The sequence below is a fragment of the Mustela nivalis genome, assembly GCF_964662115.1.
Source record: "Mustela nivalis genome assembly, chromosome: 7".
In the NCBI taxonomy this organism is placed as follows: domain Eukaryota; kingdom Metazoa; phylum Chordata; class Mammalia; order Carnivora; family Mustelidae; genus Mustela; species Mustela nivalis.
Window position 1 is genome coordinate 32,992,224 of NC_139026.1, and position 21,114 is coordinate 33,013,337.

General features: G+C 34.2%; 1 protein-coding gene across 6 annotated transcripts in view; it reads right to left on the reverse strand.

Moving 5' to 3' along the window:
• Positions 1 to 21,114, reverse strand: part of LRRIQ1 (leucine rich repeats and IQ motif containing 1) — a 225,009-nt gene that overhangs the window by 101,375 nt on the left and 102,520 nt on the right. For all 6 annotated transcript variants that reach the window (XM_082738968.1, XM_082738972.1, XM_082738971.1 and 3 more), the window contains one exon: positions 14,550 to 14,651. In XM_082738968.1, coding sequence (XP_082595094.1) covers positions 14,550 to 14,651 — 102 coding nt within the window. The remainder of the gene's footprint in view (positions 1 to 14,549; positions 14,652 to 21,114) is intronic.

The following is a 21,114-nucleotide window of genomic DNA, read 5'->3' on the forward strand; positions in this document are numbered from 1 at the left end:
TCAAATAGCCAAAGGAATATTGAAAAAGAAAGCCAAAGGTGGCGGCATCACAATTCTGGACTTCAAGCTCTATTACAAAGCTGCCATCATCAAGACAGTATGGTACTGGCACAAAAACAGCCACATAGATCAATGGAACAGAATAGAGAGCCCAGAAATAGACCCTCAACTCTATGGTCAACTAATCTTCAACAAAGCAGGAAAGAACGTCCAATAGAAAAAAGACAGCCTCTTCAACAAATGGTGTTGGAAAAATTAGACAGCCACATGCAGAAAAATGAAATTGGACCATTTCCTTACATCACACATGAAAATAGACTCAAAGTGGATGAAGGACCTCAATGTGAGAAAAGAATCCATCAAAATCCTTGAGGAGAACACAGGCAGCAACCTCTTCGACCTCAGCTACAGCAACTTCCTCCTAGGAACATCGCCAAAGGCAAGGGAAGCAAGGGCAAAAATGAACTGTTGGGATTTCATCAAGATGAAAAGCTTTTGCACAGCAAAGGAAACAGTTAACAAAACGAAAAGGCAATTGACAGAATGGGAGAAGATATTTGTAAACGACATATCAGATAAAGGGCTAATATCCAAAATCTATAAAGAGCTTAGCAAACTCAACACCCAAAGAACAAATAATCCAATCAAGAAATGGGCAGAGGACATTTCTGCAAAGAAGACATCCAGATGGCCAACAGACATATGAGAAAGTGCTCCACATCACTCGGCATCAGGGAAATACAAATCAAAACCACAATGAGATATCACCTCACACCAGTCAGAATGGCTAAAATTAACAAGTCAGGAAATGACAGATGCTGACGAGGATGCGGAGAAAGGGGAACCCTCCAACACTGTTGGTGGGAATGCAAGCTGGTGCAACCACTCTGGAAAACAGCATGGAGGTTCCTCAAAAAGTTGAAAATAGAGCTACCTTACGACCCAGCAATTGCACTACTAGTATTTACCCTCAGGATACAAACGTAGTGATCCGAAGGGGCACGTGCACCCACACACAGGAATACTATGCAGCCATCAAAAGAAATTAAATCTTGCCTTTTGCAACAACGTGGATGGAACTAGAGGGTATTATGTTTGGCGAAATAAGTCAATTGGAGAAAGACAACTATCATATGATTTCCCTGATATGAGGAAGTGGAGATGCAACGTGGGGGTTTTGGGGGTAGGAAGGGAGGGAGACAAACCATAAGAGACTTTTAATCTCACAAAACAAACTGAGGGTTGCCAGGGGGAGGTGGGTAAGGAGAGGGTGGTGGGGTTATGGACATTGGGGAGGGTATGTGCTATGGTGAGTGCTGTGAAGTGTGTAAACCTGGCGATTCACAGACCTGTACCCCTGGGGCTAATAATACATTATATGCTAATTTTAAAAAAAAAGAAAGAAAGAAATGTAAAATGCTTAAGAACCACTGATTGGTCATATTTGAGCATCACTAATACATGCTATTAACGTGAAAAAAAAAGATTAATGTTTGAGATGATAAGAATTAGCCAAGTGAAGAGATTTCCTGCAATGCACAGGACAGTGAATTTAGCTCATCAAAGGAAGCAGCACATTCAAGGATATTATATAAGCATCCTTCAGTTCCATCTATATTTGAAGCTATTTAAAGGTCCTTTATGTTTTTATTCATCAAAAAAGTTTATAAAGCATCAATTATGCATATCCTAAGGGCCATGAGCTTAAAATTTAGTAGGAAAATAGTAATTCAAAGAATAGTCATTGTTGCAAACTGAGATATTCATAGACAGATCAGATTTTAATGAATATTCATACCCTTGTCTACTTTGACTAATACTGAGTCTTGCTTAGTAGAAATAAGATTGCAAGCATCTCTTCTTTAGAGCATGACTTTCAGGTATTCTTTGGTTGCTTGCATTTATTCCACCATTCTTAATGTTTAATCACATTGGCACTTTTAGTAAGTACTCTATACAGGATTGGAAATACAAGACCTACTTTTAAACAATCTACATCATGTGACTCTGTGCCCTAAGCTGGTATTAAAAGGAAGAAAGCTGGAGAAGAAAATGCTTGTAATCATACAATAAAAAATACCACAAAGGAAGATGAATTAGAAATGCTCTGAAGTAAAATTATAGAAGTTAAAGGCTTTTAATGTCTTCAATGCTCAAAAATTTAATACAAAAATATTTTAACATCTATGATGTAAAAGGACATATGGTATGTGTAAATCTTCAGTTTTATAAGAGGAGAAATAGAAAGCATGCCAGTGATGACAGCATCAGACGGGGAATTAAGAAAACCTGACATTAAAATCAAGTAAAATGTCCCAGGGAATGGAGGACCTAAGACAAAATTTGCCTTTCTGAGAAGATTGTTGGTCCAGATCTAATTCTTTTCCTGACTTGTCTAGCTTCTTTCCTTGGCTAAAGCCCAAGTCTGAATTTGGCATTGGTTTAAAAGTAGCAAATTTTAAAATTTCAGCAGAATAGGGAAAGAAATCATTTAATTTATGTATAAATAAGAAGAGTAAATGAAGCAAAAATATAGGTTTATTTGGGGGCTATTTGGAGATGTCCTCATCCATCTGAAAATTAAAATAGGTGATTAAAAGTATGATCACCCTTAGAGCCTAATAGATTTGATCCTTAACAATGCTGGGTTATCATAATAACATTAAAATAATATTAGGTAAGACAGGAGCTAATTACAAGGCACAAATCAGATATATATCACCATGTTGGTACTAAACTGTTTCTTAATTTATATTAATACAAGCTATGAGAAACCACTAAAGAACAAAATTGATTATTTGTTTCCCAGAGTTTTACCTAATTTAATAATTAGTCTTTATTTTTTTCCTAAATATTTTGATTCTAAGTTTGTATATACATTTTAGGGTTATCCAAGAACCTTCACCCTTCAGTGTCTGCATCTTATTTGATTTTTGCTAGCACTGTTTTGATAAAGAGATTATCTCCATTCCCTTCCAGCCACTTACTCTCTGTATGACCTTGGGCAAATCACTTCTCAAACTCTAAAAGCCAGTTTCCTCATATTGACAGTTTTAATACATTCTTCAGAGTTTTTGAGAAGATTGAATCAGAGAATTTAAGTAAAACTCTTAGCTCAGTCCTTGGCAAGAAATACAATCCTACCAATCGCAAACAAGACAAAAAAAAAAAAAAAACAATAAAGTTATACTTTTAAAATAACTGTTCCCTTTGATTACAAGTTTTGAGCATTTACCTATGTATTTATACTGTGGATTCAAACATTTCACAAGTAGGAACTCATGTAATAATCTCCAACAACCAGGTACTATTAGTATCCAATTTTACGTGTGAAAAACAATTCTAAACAGGGAAGTTAAATGATGTCCTCAAGGCCAGAAACCAATAAATGGTGGAACCAAGATTCAGACTGTGTTAGACTAACTCAGGAATCTAGACTTACATCTATTAAGCTAGGCTTCTTTTTATACCAGTGATAGCTACAGAAGAGTGATGTCAGGTTCTAAATTGAGCATTTTAACATAGAAAAGGAAACTTGTTGGGATATTTTTAAGGTAATAATCAGGAACGTGTTTCAAATTCTAAGGTAGGATCAGATATTGAAACCTAACTAGAGATTATGGGTGATACAGAGTAAACCAAAACAGTTATCCAACATTTAATAAATTATAAATAAACAAATAAATCAAGTAAATCAATGCTGAATCTGTAAAACCCTCAGGCTCTTACTCATGTCTCACAGGAATAACTGACTGATACCTAACACCCAGCACATGCATGATGTTACCTGGGGAACAGGTGTTGTCAAAGGTTCCCCAGACTTCATTAGGCTAAAGCTCTAAATTTGGCAGCTAGACAAAAATGGTCAATATTTCATGAATGTTGTAAAATATTCAAGATCATTTGTATAGTTTAGAGTTTAAATAAGATCAACTAATAAAAATCTTTAGTAAGCTTTATGTCTTCTTCATAAATAATCATAAATTATATAATTTAAGTAATTAAACAGAAAAACATGGACAAAAATATAGTATTAATTAATATCACCTAAGATTATTAACAAGGATAGAATTACAATTAAGACGGAAATGATTAATCTGTTGAATTAAACTTAAAAAATATATTCACAGAGCTAGAAAAAAGAATCCTAAAATGTGTATGGCACCACAAACCTGGCTTGCCTCCAGGTTCCCAAAGGAGCTAAGGGTGGACTGCTCTAAAAATATGTTAGATCCATCTGGTGTACTGGATTTAAAGTCACTGTTTTCTGTTGCTTTCTCTGTTTGGATCATCTGTTGATTGGTGTGAGAGTTGAGAAATCGAAGAACAAGAGTTACACTATGCGTAGAGAAGTTGTTGAAAATATCCCTGAAAGCCATCACTGAAAACCATCATTAACATATAAGGATATGTTTCTGCTGAAGACAACAAGTTGAGGGAGTTTGCCCTTTTTTGCAAACTTAAATTACTGCCTTTGTGAATGTCATTATCAGTGGTAAATTTTCAAGTAATATGCTCTGTGATGGCATTCATCAGGTTGTCATTCATTTTGTGAAGTTAAAACTAATTGGCAATAAAAAAGAAAAGTGCTGAATAGCCAAAACCATCTTGGAAAAGAAAGTTAAAGCTGAAGGTATCACAATTCTGGACTTTGAGCTATCTTACAAAGCTACACTCATCAAAATATTATGGTACTGGCATGACAACAGAACAGACACATAGACCAATAGTAGAGAAAATGAAACCTAGAAATGGACCCACAACTATACAGTCAACTAATCTTTGACAAAGCAGGACAGAATATCCAGTGGAAAAAAGACAGCCTCTTCAAAAACTGGGGTTGGGAAAACTGGACAGAAACACACAGAGAATGAAATTGAGCTACTTTTTCACACCATATACAAAAATAAATTCACAACGGATGAAAGACCTTAATGCAAGACAGGAAACCATCAAAATCCGAGAGGAGAACACAGACATCTTTGACATTGGCCATAGCAACCTCTTACTTAACAAGTCTCTTGAAGCAAGGGAAACAAAAGCAAAAATAAACTACTGGGACTTCATCAAAATAAAAAGCTTCTGCACAGTGAAGGAAACAACCAACAAAACTTAAAAAACAACATATGAATGGAAGAAGATATTTGCAAATGCATATCTGATAAAGGGTTAGTGCCCCAAATCTATATGGGGCACCTTGGTGGCCTTGAAGTGTCTGCCTTCAGCTCCAGTCATAATCCTGGAGCCTGGGATCCAGCACCAAGTGGAGCCCCACATGGACTCCTGGATCAGCAGGGAGTATGCTTCTCCCTCTCCATCTGCCCCTGCCCCCACCGGGCTCGTGCCTGTGCTTTCACTCTCTCACTTTCAAGTAACACCGTAAAAAAAAAAAAAAATCTATAAAGAAACTTATCAAACAACACCTAAAAAATGAATAATCCATTAAGAAATGGACAGAAGACATGAATCGATATTTTTTCCAAAGAAGACAAACAGTTGGCCAACAGACACACAAAAAGTTGCTCAACATCACTCATCATCAGGGAAATACAAATCAAAACCATGATGAGATACCACCTCACACCTGTCAGAATGGCTAAAATTAATAACACAGGAAACAACAGATGTTGGTGAGGATGGGGAGAAAGGGGAATCCTTTTATACATCTGGTGGGATTCCAAACTGGTGCAGTCACTGTGGAAAACAGTATGGAGATTCCTAAAATATTTAAAAATAGAACTACCCTATGACCCAGCAATTGCACTACTAGGTATTTATTCAAAGGGTACAAAAATATTGATTCGAAGGGACACATACACCCCAATGTCTATAGCAACATTATCAACAACAGCCAAGTTGTGGGAAGACCCCAAATGTCTATCAACTGATGAATGAATAAAGATGTGGTATATATACAACAGATTATTACTCTGTCATCAGAAAGAATGAATTCTTGCCAATTTGCAGCTAGGTGGATGCAGCTAGAGTATATTATGCTAAGCCAAACAAGTCAGTCAGAGAAAGACAAATAGCATATGATGTCACTCATATGTGGAATTTAAGAAACAAAACAGGTGAACATAGGGAAAGTGTGGGGGAAGAGAGGCAAGCAAACCATAAGAGATTTAACTAGAGAACAAACTGAGTGTTGCTGGAGGGAGGTGTGTGTGATGGGGTAAATGGGTGATGAGTATTAAGGCGGGCACTTGTGATGAGCACTGCGTATTACATTTAAGTGATGAATCACTAAATTCTACTCCTGAAACCAATATTATGCTATATGTTAACTAACTAAAAATTAAATAAAAACTTGAAACAAAATGAAAGGAGAATATTTTGTAAGGCATGGTCTATTAAAAGGGGATAATTCTTAACCTTACATCATTTAATATAATTTGATATTTCATTAAGTATTCCTTAAATTTAAGTGCCTTTTTTTTTTTTTTTTTTTTTTTTTTTTTTTGCCTACTAGAGGATGTGCACCATCCTTTTTGTTCTGCTGGTGACATTCAGAAAAAAGCAGCAATCATAAGTAAAGAATTTTAGTACTGTTTATAAGACAAATCATGGAAACTCCTATAGATAATATTGCAAAGTAGAGAAGAAAGGATTTTTAAGTTCAGCTTTTATTTTTTTAAGTTCAGCTTTTAAAAAATCAGATACTGTTATTATAAAATGGGAATAGAGAAAAATAGTCAAATAATACTATTATCTAATTTCAACAAAACAAAAGGGAATAATACTACATTGCTGGCATGCCTTTGTGCTGAGATACTGTGCCACATAGACTCATTCAGTGTATGATTATCATTCAGTCTAAACCTACAGTGAAGTTTAGTTCTGATCTCCCTCACTTTGGCGGGGGGTAGGGAAGATGTCCAGCTATTAATTTTACTTGAATTTTTTAAGGAAAAGTCCCTCCAATACTCTAAAATGAAATTGTGGTGATAGTTGTATAATTGCAAATATATTGAAATGGATTGTACTCTAAAATTATGTAAAATGTGCATCTTATATAATTGATATTGTATCTCAAAAGACCTCATTTTAAAATGGACCCTCTACTGGGAAACTCGAGTGAATCAAGCTACTAATGTGGAAGATGACTGGCCTTCCTGGCCAGTTAGGAAATGGTGTGAATCTAGAAGGCTTGTGAGCCACAGCAGAAGGTAAAGATACCATGGGATTCAACCACCTGGCCAGCAATGATCAAATAACCTTTGCCTCACTCTTACCTCTTCAAAAAAAAAAAAAAAAAAAAAAAGACAGAAATAAACATACTGGTTGAAGAAAAAAAGTTCTTCTGTGTACAACTGTTTTTGCCAAGCCATTCCTTCAAAAACAACAACAACAAAAGCAACAACCCTGAAAATAACTATCAGTCACTAGAATATCTGGTATACACATAATGACCATTAAGTGAAATTAATGAAATGCCAAATGTACTTGAGGTTTCAAAAAAAAAAAGTAAACTAAACACATTTCATATGGAGAAAAGTAAATAAAAAACATACAACTTCATATTATGAAGTACAGATAGAAATGTTCCATGTTCTATCAGGCCACTTTCTTTCTATTGCTATTTGAACTATTCCTCATATATTTTATATTAGTACACAAATCTGTAAATAAACCATACATTCATATATACTATTCTAGATGATAACATGTCTTCACATTTCACAGAACAAGAGATAATGCAGTAAAATATGCTGGTAGATTTCTCCCTTCTGATTCTGAAATGCATGCTAATTTACAGGGCAAAAAATGCCCATTATTTTTCTTACTAGGCACTGCCTTTCTAAAGTAAAAATGCTTTTTATTTAACAGGTAATAGCTGTGCAATTGTTTTTGATTTAGTAGATTTACTGTTCTTTCTTTTTTTTTTTCATTTATTTTCAGCATAACAGTATCATTATTTTTCACCACACCCAGTGCTCCATGCAATCCGTGCCCTCTATAATACCCACCACCTGGTACCCCGACCTCCCACCCCCCCGCCACTTCAAACCCCTCAGATTGTTTTTCAGAGTCCATAGTCTCTCATGATTCACCTCCCCTTCCAATTTACCCCAACCCCCCTTCTCTCTAACTCCCCATGTCCTCCATGCTTTTTGTTATGCTCCACAAATAAATGAAACCATATGATAATGGACTCTCTCTGCTTGACTTATTCCACTCAGCATAATCACTTCCAGTCCCGTCCATGTTGCTACAAAAGTTGGGTATTCGTCCTTTCTGATGAAGGCATAATACTCCATAGTGTATATGGACCACATCTTCCTTATCCATTCATCTGTTGAAGGTCATCTTTGTTCTTTCCACAGTTTGGCGACCGTGGCCATTGCTACTATAAACATTGGGGTACAGATGGCCCTTCTTTTCATGACATCTGTATTTTGGGGGTAAATACCCAGGAGTGCAATTGCAGGGTCATAGGGAAGTTCTATTTTTAATTTCTTGAGGAATCTCCACACTGTTTTCCAAAGAGGCTGCACCAACTTGCATTCCCACCAACAGTGTAAGAGGGTTCCCCTTTCTCCACATCCTCTCCTCTTGCTAATTTTGGCCATTCTAACTGGTGTAAGGTGATATCTCAATGTAGTTTTAATTTGAATCTCCCTGATGGCTAGTGATGATGAACATTTTTTCATGTGTCTGATAGCCATTTGTATGTCTTTATTGGAGAAGTATCTGTCCATATCTTCTGCCCATTTTTTGATATGATTGTCTGTTTTGTGTGTGTTGAGTTTGAGGAGTTCATTATAGATCCTGGATATCAACCTTTTGTCTGTGCTGTCGTTTGCAAATATCTTCTCCCATTCCTCTTTGTTTTCTTGACTGTTTCCTTTGCTGTGGGAACATTCCTGAACTTCATCAAATCTATCTATGAAAGACCCACAGCAAATATCATCCACAATGGGAAAAAGCTTGCAGCCTTTCCGTTGAGATCAGGAACACGACAAGGATGCTCACTCTCACCACTCTTGTTCAACATAGTATTAGAAGTCCTAGTAACAGCAATCAGACAACAAAGGGAAATAAAAGGTATCCAAATTGGTAATGAAGAAGTCAAACTCTCTTTGCAGATGACATGATTCTTTATATGGAAAACCCAAAAGACTCCACCCCCAAACTACTAGAACTCATACAGCAATTCAGCAACCTGGCAGGATACAAAGTCAATGTACAGAAATCAGTGGCTTTCTTATACACTAACAATGAAAATACAGAAAGGGAAATTAGAGAATCGATTCCATTTACTATAGCACCAAGAACCATAAGATACCTGGGAATAAACCTAACCAAAGAGGTAAAGGATCTGTACTCAAGGAACTACACAACACTCATGAAAGAAATTGAAGACACAAAAAGATGGAAGGCCATTCCATGCTCTTGGATCGGAAGAATAAACATTGTTAAAATGTCTATACTGCCTAGAGCAATCTATACTTTTAATGCTATTCCGATCAAAATTCCACCGGTATTCTTCAAAGAGCTGGAGCAAATAATCCTAAAATTTGTATGGAATCAGAAGAGACCCCGAATCGCTTAGGAAATGTTGAAAAGCAAAAATAAAACCGGGAGCATCACGTTACCTGATTTCAAGCTTTACTACAAAGCTGTGATCACCAAGACAGCATGGTACTGGCATAAAAACAGACACATAGACCAGTGGAACCAGAGTAGAGAGCCCAGATATGGACCCTCAACTCTATGGTCAAATAATCTTCGACAAAACAGGAAAAAATATACAGTGGAAAAAAGACAGTCTCTTCAATAAATGGTGCTGGGAAAACTGGGCAGCTATATGTAGAAGAATGAAACTCGACCATTCTCTTACACCGTACACAAAGATAAACTCAAAATGGATAAAAGACCTCAATGTGAGACAGGAATCCATCAGAATCCTAGAGGAGAACATAGGCAGTAATCTCTTCGATATCAGCCACAGCAACTTCTTTCAAGATATGTCTCCAAAGGCAAAGGAAATAAAAGTGAAGATGAACTTTTGGGACTTCGTCAAAATCAAAAGCTTCTGCACAGCAAAGGAAACAGTCAAGGGCAACCCACAGAATGGGAGAAGATATTTGCAAACAACTGTTCTTTCTTTCATAGTGAAATGATGAAATTAAAATTATAATAATTGTTTAAAACCCAAGCTATATCTTCTATTGAAAACATATTTTAATTGTATTAAAGTACTAATTGACAAGTGTTTTTTTGAAATATTAGTTTTTGACACCTTTAATGTCCATCAAATTTTTAAAATGTTTTTCCAAGGAAAAATTTTAATATTAAAAAAGTAGAATGGTAGAACAAATCTCCATATACCATCATCTATTGATCCAACAGTTTCAATACTTTGCTACACTTGTTTTATTATCTTTTACGTATATATTTATTGCTAATACTTTGAAGAAAATTCTAGACCCCAAGTCTCTCACTGCTACATATTTAATAGGCATCTATAGAATTGTATAAACTTGGTGTTAATCAATTTTTTCTTTAGTTTGAGACACTACTGACTAGAAATGTTAAAGTGTCTACTTGTAACCATGCTATAATAATGCATGAATTTTAAGATTTATTTAATAAGTATTAAATATTAAATATTAAAAATATTAAAAATTATTAAATATTTTAATATTAAATATTAAAAATTCCAAGTGGTCCACTTCGATTCAAATATATTTTTCTTATTAGAAATTATAATCCAAAAGTATAGATAAAATTATGGACATTTTAACATTAAAGAGAAAGCAATGGCAAACTTATGTCATGTTTATTTCTCTGATACATTTAAATATTTGTTTGATAATATAAGTCCATAATTCTTCCAAATGCTGAAATCAGAAATATAATCTTCTATTTGTTTTTTTTTTATTAACAAATAATGTATTGTTTTAGGGGTACAGGTCTGTGAATCATCAGTCTTACACAATTCACAGCACTCACCATGGCACATACCCTCCCCAATGTCCATCACCCAGCCACCCCAACCCTCTCATCCCCCTCCACTCCAGCAACCCTCAGCTGGTTTCCTGAGATTAAGAGTCTCTTATGGTTTGTCTCCCTCTCTGGTTTCATCCTGTTTCATTTTTTCCTCTCTTCCCCCATGATCCTGATCCTCTGCTTTGATTCTCAAATTCCACATATCAGCAAGATCATGTGAAAATTTTCTTTCTCTGTTTGACTTATTTCGCTTAGCATAATATCCTCTATATTGTAAAAGGCAATAGTTCATTTTTTGATGGCTGAATAATATTCTATTGTATATGTATACACCATATCCTCTTTATCCATTCTTCTGTCAATGGACATCTGGGCTCTTTCCATAATTTGGCTATTGTGGACAATGCTGCTATAAACATTGGGGTGCACATGTCCCTTTGGACCACCACATTTGTATCTTTGGATATAATACCCAGTAGTGCAATTGCTGAGTCATAGGGTAGCTCTATTTTCAACCTTTTGAGGAAGCCCCGTATCTATAGTGGCTGCACCAGCTTGCATTCCCACCAACAGCGTAGGAGGGTTCCCCTTTCTTCTCATCCTCGCCAACATCTGTTGTTTCCTGACTGGTTAATTTTAGCCATTTTGACTGGTGTGATGTGGTACCTCATTGTGGTTTTGTTTGTATTTCCGTGATGCCGAGTGATGTTGAGCACTTTTTCATACATCTGTTGGCCTTGGATGTCTTCTTTGCAGAAATGTCTGTTCATGCCTTGGGCCAGTTCTTGATTGGATTATTTGTTCTTTGGGTCTTGAGTTTAACAAGTTCTTTATAGATTTTTGGACACTAGCCTTTTATCTGATGCGTCATTTGCAAATATCTTCTCCCATTCTGTTGGTTGTCTTTTGGTTTTGTTGACTGTTTGCTTTGCTGTGCAAAAGCTTTTGATCTTAATCAAGTCCCAATAGTTCATTTTTACCCTTGCTTCCCTTGTTTTGGCGATGTATCTAGGAAGAAGTTGCTGTGGCTAAGGTCAAAGGTCTGTTTTCATAGAATCGTATAAAATTGGTGTTCTGCTCAAGGATTTTGATGGATTTCTGTCTCACATTGAGGTCTTTCATCTATTTTGAGTCTATTTTTCTGTGTGGTGTAAGGAAATGGTCCAGTTTCATTCTTCTGCATGTAGCTGTTTTCCAACATCATTTGTTGAAGAAACTGTCTTTTTGCCAGTGGACATTCTTTCCTGCTTTGTTGAAGATTAGTTGACCATAGAGTTGAGGGTCTATATCTGGGCTCTCTATTCTGTTCCATTGATCTATGTGGCTGTTTTTGTGCCAGTCCCATACCATCTTGTGATACCAGCAGCATTGCTTTTCTTTTTCAATATTCCTCTGGCTATTTGGGGTCTTTTCTGGTTCCATATAAATTTTAGAATTATTTGTTCTATTTCTTTGGAAAAAGTTGATGGTGTTTTGATAGGGATTGCATTAAATGTGTAGATTGCTCTAGGTAGTATAGACATTTTCACAGTATTTGTTCTTCCAATCCATGAGTATGGAATGTTTTTCATTTCTTTGTGTCTTCCTCAATTTCTTTCATGAGTACTCTGTAGTTTTCTGAGTACAGATTCTTTGTCTCTTTGGTTAGATTTATTCCTAGATACCTTATGGTTTGGGGTGCCATTATAATGGGATTAAGTGTTTAATTTCTCTTCCTTCTATCTTGTTTTTGGTGTTCAGAAATGCAACTTATTTTTGTGCATTGATTTTGTATCCTGATACTTCACTGAATTCTTGTATGAGTTCTAGAAGTTTTGGGGTGGAGTATTTTGGGTTTTCCACATAAAGTATCATATCATCTGCAAAGATGAGAGTTTGACTTCTTCTTTGCCAAATCAGATGCCTTTAATTTCTTTTTGTTGTCTGATTGCTGAGGCTAGAACTTCTAGTACTATGTTGAATAGCAGTGGAGATAGTGGGCAGCACTGTCATGTTCCTGACCTTAGGGTAAAAGCCCTCATTTTTTCCGCATTGAGAATGATATTCACTATGGGTTTTCCATAGATGGATTTGATGATATTGATGTACAAGGCTATACTTTCTCAAATGCTTTTTCTTCATCTATTGAGAGTATCATATGGCTCTTTTCCTTTTTTTTTTTTTTTAATTTTTGTAGTGTATGACATGGATTTGCAGATATCGAGCCAACCTTGTAGCCCAGGAATAAATTCCACTTGATTGTGGTGAATAATCCCTTTAATGTACTGTTGGATCCTATTAGCTAGTATTTTAGTGAGAATTTTTGCTTCTGTGTTCATCAGGGATATTGGTCTGTAATTCTCCTTTTTGTTGGGGTCTTCGGTTTTGTGATCAAGATAATTTGGGCCCCATAAAATGAGTTTGGAAGTTTTCCTTCCATTTCTATTTTTTGGAAAAGAAAAAGTATTAATTTTTCTTTAAATGTTTGGCAGAATTACTCTGGGAAGCCATCTGGCCCTGGGCTCTTGTTTGCTGGGAGATTTTTGACCACTGCTTCAATTTCCTTGCCGGTTATGAGTTTAATCTGCCCTTTTGATGTGTAAATCCTTTGCCCCAAAAGTGAGTAGGACAAGCTTCAAATATAGTAAAGTATTTAAAATTCGAGTTTAATTTATAATATATAATGCAATTTGTATATATTGGCAGTGAAGTAAATATATTAGACTATCCTTTCCACGTGAGTTCACTTCTACTGATATAGGCTAGTCAGTATAAAATTTAAATACAATTAGTTATATGATGAAACAGCTTTATAAGACTTTCACATAAAAATGTAAGAAATTTAAAGTTATATAAGCACTGATACAAATACTAAACTACTATGTGAATGAATCAATACACTAAATTAGTATTTTAGCTCCAAGAACTGCATTTTGACTTTTATTAATTATATTTTATATATAATTTTTTATGTGTACTTTAGGACTATTGAGGATTTAAAAATTTTATTTTTTTTAAAGATTTTATTTATTTGACACAGAGAGAGAGATCACAAATAGGCAGAAAGGCAGGCGGGAAGAGGGGGAGGCAGGCTCCCTGCTGAGCAGAGAACCCGATATGGGGCTTGATCCCAGGACCCTGAGACCATGACCTGAACCGAAGGTAGAGGCTTAACCCACTGAGCCACCTAGGCGCCCTCCCAAAATTTTATTTTAAATATAATTTTCCATCTTCATCTTTTAATCCTATAAATCTCCTTATTTTTTTACTTGTTTTGAGATTTTATTAATTAATTAATTTATTTGTCAGAGAGAGAGCAAGATCATCAGGCAGAGTGGCAGGCAGTGGCAGAGGGAGAAGCAGACTCCACAGTGAGCAAGAAGCCCAATGCAGGACTCGATCCCAGGACCCTGGAATCATGACCTGAGCCAAAGGCAGCTGATTAACTGATTGAGCCACCCAGGTATCCCTTACTTTTTTAAAGCCTTTTGTTTTAATCCCAGTTAGTTAAAATACAGTGTTACATTAGTTTCAGGTGTATAATATTGTGATTCAACAATTCCATACTCCATTTTCATCTAAAACCTTTCTACATATCTATGATTAAACCATACCTTCAAAGTAACCATCTCTTCTGGGTTGTGCCATCTTTGGTGATTTTGTAACAGAAACTTTATTTTCATTGTTTTTTAATAATGCTAGGCAAACCATGGGATCTAGACAAAAAGCAAGATAAGACAAAAGTTCAGCTATGGCTAATTCCTTCTCTGAAGTGGCTATAATTTTTTATGATACCTAATAGTAATAAAACATTCATATATTTTTGGTTATCTGATTAAGTACATAGCCAATACTTAATATAAAGCACAGAAATACTAGTAATGTGAAAAAATTATAATAAAATTTTCTAGTTATGGCATCATTTTTTATTTGAGGAATTGCTTTACTATTTATTATTATAGCTCCTTTCTTTAATTCTTAAATATATCTGCTGGAATAAAGAAAAATTTCCATAAATGCATAGTAGGTAAAAGGCATTATTACAGGAAAAATCATATACTCTACTTTTCTTTCCTCTGCATTTGAGGAGCTGGGAAGAAGATGTAAGCAAGACAAATGATAAGACGAGAAATAGAAAAAAGAGCATTTCACTAATTCTACAAATAAATTAATGGTTTCTCTTTTGCCTTAATATCTTATATAACAAAGAAGTTGTTCTATATACATTTTATAGCCAAGAACATTCTAAATCTATTAATTTTATGAAATTAATAGAATGATTGTAAACACAGAGCCCTATGATTTATTGGTAATGGAGGATTGGTGCAGTTGCAGTTTGTGTTTGTTGAAAAACTGTAAGAAAAGAAAATAGTGATGTAAGTAACAGGGGATAGAAGAAAAAGCAGAAAGCTATGCATTTAACGTAGGTTAACATGAAACCACTAGTTAAGGCAGCATACATTTTCTTAATATCTTACATTATCTTGCAAAAGGAGACTTTAAGAATCTTTGCTTAACTAGTATCTAATGCAATATATAATTGAATATGCTAAATGGAAAATTATAATTTAAATAGTATAAAGCCCAAATTATATATTTTAATTAAATTCTAAGGTAGTATATTTTTAGAATGTTAATTAGAAAAACAGAATAGTAGTCAAAAAGTTATTTTTCAAGCATGAGGATACCTAATATTTCCATTAGTCTAGCAACAATTTATCATTATTAAGCATGATTTACATGGTTCACAGAGATTATATTTCTCAAGATTAGGGAAAATATTTGTCAATATTTGGGCATACCTCATAATTATATGTGACCTAAGGTATGACATCAATAAAAATAACAAATATTTTAAAGATTTTTTTTTTATTTATTCATTTGAGAGAGATACAGAGACAGAGAGCGCACAAGCAGGGGGAGAGCAAAAGGGGGAGGGAGAAGCAGACTCCCCACTGAGCTTTCCTCATTATTATCAAGATTAGATAATATATATAAAATATTTAGGAAAGTTATCTAGCTTGATTCACACAAAAAGATAATTTTATTCATCAGGGGCACATAAAGAGTGCTACTTTTTCAATATCCATTCATTCTAAAACATTGTGATTACAACCTTAAATTTATTAAAACTTACAGCAATGCAAGTTGCAAAGGGATAATAATAAGAAGCAAGAAAAATAGTAATTCTAGATGGGGGAAAAAATCACTTGATTTTGATAGTCCCTGGAAATATCACTGTGAAATAAGATACTATGCTAATCCCCAAAAATATAGTCAAGTAGACATGTCAAGGGACAAGTTTATTGTAAAGAGTACAGCCTGTGGTATTTTTTTCTTACATTATAAAATCAGTTTTATACATTTAAATCTACTCCTTTGAGATCATCAATGCAAGGATGATGTTGCAGTTTTTAAAATCTTTTATGTCCCAGTATGGCTTTCTCAGTGTCTGGGAAATAGGTTTTAAATACATTTTTATAAAATATTTAAAAGAAACCCATAAGGAAGCTGAGTTTCTATTACACATATGACTCTGTACTTCATTATCTCATTTAAGTAACATAACCTATATAGGCATTAGAATATTCTTGAAATTATTTCATCCCCTATATAATCCCTTTTCAGTTTCTAGAGTCCTAATATTAGTTCATTGGTTGATATTCTTGTTAACTTCATACATTAAAACCTTATTATCCATTTTTGTATGTATAAGTACATACAAGTACAGTAGTGCTGTAAAATAAATTATAAGTCAAGGCTGGATGACTAGATGTACTTCATCATTTTATGTATTTATGTATTTATTTATTTATTTATTTATTTTTAAATTTATATTTTTTAGGGGGGGGGGCAGAAAGGGAGGGACAGAGGGAATCTTAAGCAGGTTCCATGCTGTGTGGAGCCCAAAGCGGGGCTTAATCTCACAAACCTGAAATCACGACCTGAGCTGAAATCTGGAGTTGGACACTTAACCTAGGCATCCCATATTCCATTTTTCTAAGGAGTATTACTTACTAATTTAAATTTATCTTCCCAAATAGAAACATAGACTTAAATGGCTGCAATACACACACCCAGTCATACACGTACACACAATCAAAAGCATTTAGTGACTCTTATCTAATTTACTGTGGACTTAGTTAATAGTTATTTATTGATCATCTACCATATGCCAGGCATGGTATCTCTCAGGTTCTGGGAATTCAGTGGGGAATAAGGAGAGTCTTGGCCCTCCAGGATCTTACTATTTAAATCGACTTTATTATTGTTTTGTTGAGAGCACATATGATCAAAATTCTTGTTATTTTTGGAAATCACTGAAATAAACAAAATAAATCATCAACAAACTTTATTTTGCCACAGTTTTGTCTATACTCTTCCCTTTTGATCCTTAACACTCATTCTTTAGTTATCCTATCATTTTGCAACCTGATCTCTTTGCTATAGCTCATGAAGTACTCAATTCATATTAAAAAGTTAGCCTAACTTATTTTCTACTTGGCTTCATTCTGGACTATAACTCAATGTTAACATCACAGTCTCAAGCTATTTTCATCACTGAAATAAAATAAGCAAGTATTTATTAAATGCTTAATATGTGTTGAGTGTATTTAGATATTATAAACAGCTGCAAGATAATTCTTATCCCTAGTTGTGGTCCTACCTTTATAACTAAATTAACCTTGTTTGCTTCATCCTACTCTTTCTTCACTGTCTGAAATTTGAAATGTGACATGCATAAGCATGATAAATGTTGGAAAATCACATTATGTTTTTGTCCTTATATTCTTACCCCCTCAAACTTCTTATCATTGCTCTCTACCCAAACCCCTATACTCAGAATTCATCCTAAGGAGAGTTCCACATAAACCCCAAGCATCTATTCTCTTCCCCATCCTGTTCCTCTCCATTTTTCTACAGTTATGTTCACTACTTTTAGGTTATTGACTCATGTTTTCAATAAACCAGCAATGCTCTCCACTGCAGTTATAAACCTTAAACTTCCCTAGGTATCTGCTAAATTCTAACACAGATCACCAGGTTCTAAAATTATTTCTGTTCATGAGGCAACAGTAAAAACAAAAAGACAAATTAAAACCCCATAAAAACAAGACCAGTCATTACCTGTTTATGCTTATGTCCATCATATTTATTAAGTAATAACTTACTAGGGATAACAACAGTCAGAACACAAACTCAAACTGAATAAATATAACTCCCCACAATTTTAGATTTCATCCTATGGCTTCCAAACAATTCCTCTTCCCACTTCCTGTCCTCCTCCTGTTTTTTTCTGTTTAAAGCAGATGGCCTCATTTATCCCAATAGAAGTCATCAATACTGAGTCTCCCCTGATGATTGCCTATACCATATGTCTCCCTGGCCCCCTTCTTCTTCGCTAATCAGCAAACTCAGTCGTATTTTTCCTCTATCTGCAGCTTTCTTAAATAATTAACCCTCTGCCTTTGTCCTGTTTTCATTCTCCTCTTAAATCAAATATTGCTATGCGGACTCATACCCCTTGGCTAATAAATACATGTGTAAGATACAAACAGGAAGTATGTGTTTGCAACAAAGCAACTTGTGCTAAAGTCTTTCATGCTAGAAATCTGAATTAAAGCTTCCATGATATGTGCAATTATGCCCCACCCCCACAAGCCTTGTTAGACTGGAGATCTTAACTGATTCCATTTAATTAAGTTTTTATTCTCTGATGCTCCACCCTCCCTACCCCCTACCCTCAAAGATGGCTAGTCTCCAGCAGTTTTATGGACAATGTTGCCCTCTGGTGGCTTACAATTTTCAAGTTGGCAGGTTAGCCATACAAGATATAGATAGATCAATCGATCTATCTCCATGTATATTACTAGCAAATTTTTAAGGTTTAAGTATCTAAAATATTTTAATTTATTAGTAAGTAAAAGTTTAAAATTACGGCCATTATTTTAGGCAGATTTAAATAAGTTCACAGATTGAAATGTAAACAGGAAAGATACTAGAAAGTTCTTTTTCTGTAAGAAGAAAACCTGAAGTACATAGTCTTAAATGATTCAGTCACAGATACAAAGTGACATAAGTGCTACATTATTAACCCAATAGAAGATTAAAGCATCATAATTGGAGAGGATCCTACTGATTTTCTTTATCATGACTTCATCCTTAACCTTACTTTGGATATTTCTATTCTGAATATATGTTGTGAGGGGGCAGTAGAGAAAAAGAATGAGAAGAATTTAAAAGGTCATCATTAAGTTTGACATTTCAGATTCAAATTTTAAAGAAAAAATTTGCTTTTATTTTATCAATCTAATATCTTGATCAAACAAAAGTAAAACAAAAATATAACAGAGACATAAAACCTCCCACAGAAGTAAAAATGCAATTTGGTTTACAATCATGTAATTAGAGTAATGATCCCTATAAAAAATTATACAGTTGCCATTCTGGATTTTTACCCAACAGATCACACATAATGACTATTGTCAAAATGTTAAATTTAAGATGTGGTTGTTAACTTGTATGTCTGCTTGTCCTTTTACATTTGTTACCCTACCATGCCACCTTGTGACAGATAAAAATGGGCTTAATTTTTGCCTGATGATGATTATGTCTAATTTTTATCCATTAAAACAATGGTTTGGTTTTTATGTATGAGCATAAATTCCTTATTAAAATTTTTGCTAAAATCTATTATTTATTGTGCTGATTTATTAAAAATGAGCTCAACAACAACGAAAATCCCTTAGTTATAAGAATTAGCAAGAAAGACCTATATATTCCAGAGACAGAGTTTAACAAAATAAACTTTGCTTTAGCTTCATTATCAGAAATTATTACAAACATTGTAAATATCTTTAAAAAATAGCTATTGAACATAAATAAGTAAAAATTATGTGTTGAACTTCGGCTGAATCAGTACTTAAGCCACTTCTGATATTTGAACTTCCCCCAGGAGTTTCAGAAACTATTGTTCTCAAAACAGCTACTTATAGAATGTTTGTTGCACCCACTACTGTTAAGAGTTTGGAGTTACTATTTCCCTCGTTACAACTCCTTGAGATAGTACTCAGTTAACTGAGCTCTGATTAACTTAACAGGGGTTTACATCACAGGAGTATGGGAGGCACAAAGAAAGTTGAATAGAGCACATATTCACATTTTCTTTAAAAATGCTTAAAATTTTACTCTCTCAAACCTGACATATGCAATGAAAAATACTACATTATCTCAAAAAGATAAGAGGTGTCACTAATATAACACTAAAAAAGGAAAGTTGAACATTTGTGAATATAAAAATAAATAATCAGGAATTTATCAATAAAGTGCTATGTCAAAAAATATCAGCTATTTCTTGGAAACCAGTGGTATTTTGGTTATCTTTATTTTTGTTTTTTTAAAATATACATTTTTAAAATTCTATGGATTAATGATTAAAATAATAAGTGATAAAATTAATAAAGAAAAATTAATCTTCTGAAAGCTTCTTTGAATAATTATATAAGCTAGAACTATAAGATAGATTCTCTGTTTTTCTCAGGACTAATGGTACTTCTATGAAAACATTTTACTGATGTTAAAATCATTGTAAATTAAGAAGCTGTTGAACAAGAAAAACTCAAAACAGCTTTTAAAAAGAGGTCACATTACTTATATTAAACCTATGAGTCCATGAGTAAATATAAAGTTACAAGTAAATGCTAAGTTACATACAACATGCAAATAATTTTAAGTAGTTTTAATCATAGATATAAAGTCATAATGGCCAGCTATTTTATGCCCTGAGACTATAAACTACTCTGCTATTAAGTAATGATACTAAAATGATTAGAGGTACCCAAAGAAGCAAATGATTTGGAGAATCAAATGGGATAGAAAAAAGGATACTTCTGAACATTTCCCAAGTTCAGCATAATCCTGAAGATATACATTGTATTTCTTTCACAAAGTGAAGCGGTGAAGCCCTCACAGCTAATATTCATGAAGCTAACAAGTTTATAGAAATAATTTATCAAACAATCAAGCAATTTAAAAACACAGAAAGGAATAAGCACATGAAACACTCTTTAGAATCAACATTTGTCAAAGTGAACCAATTTAGAAATAAATTACACCATAATTCTCAGTGCACAATAGACAGAATTATCAATAACAAAATAAATAAGAAATAGGGGGAAG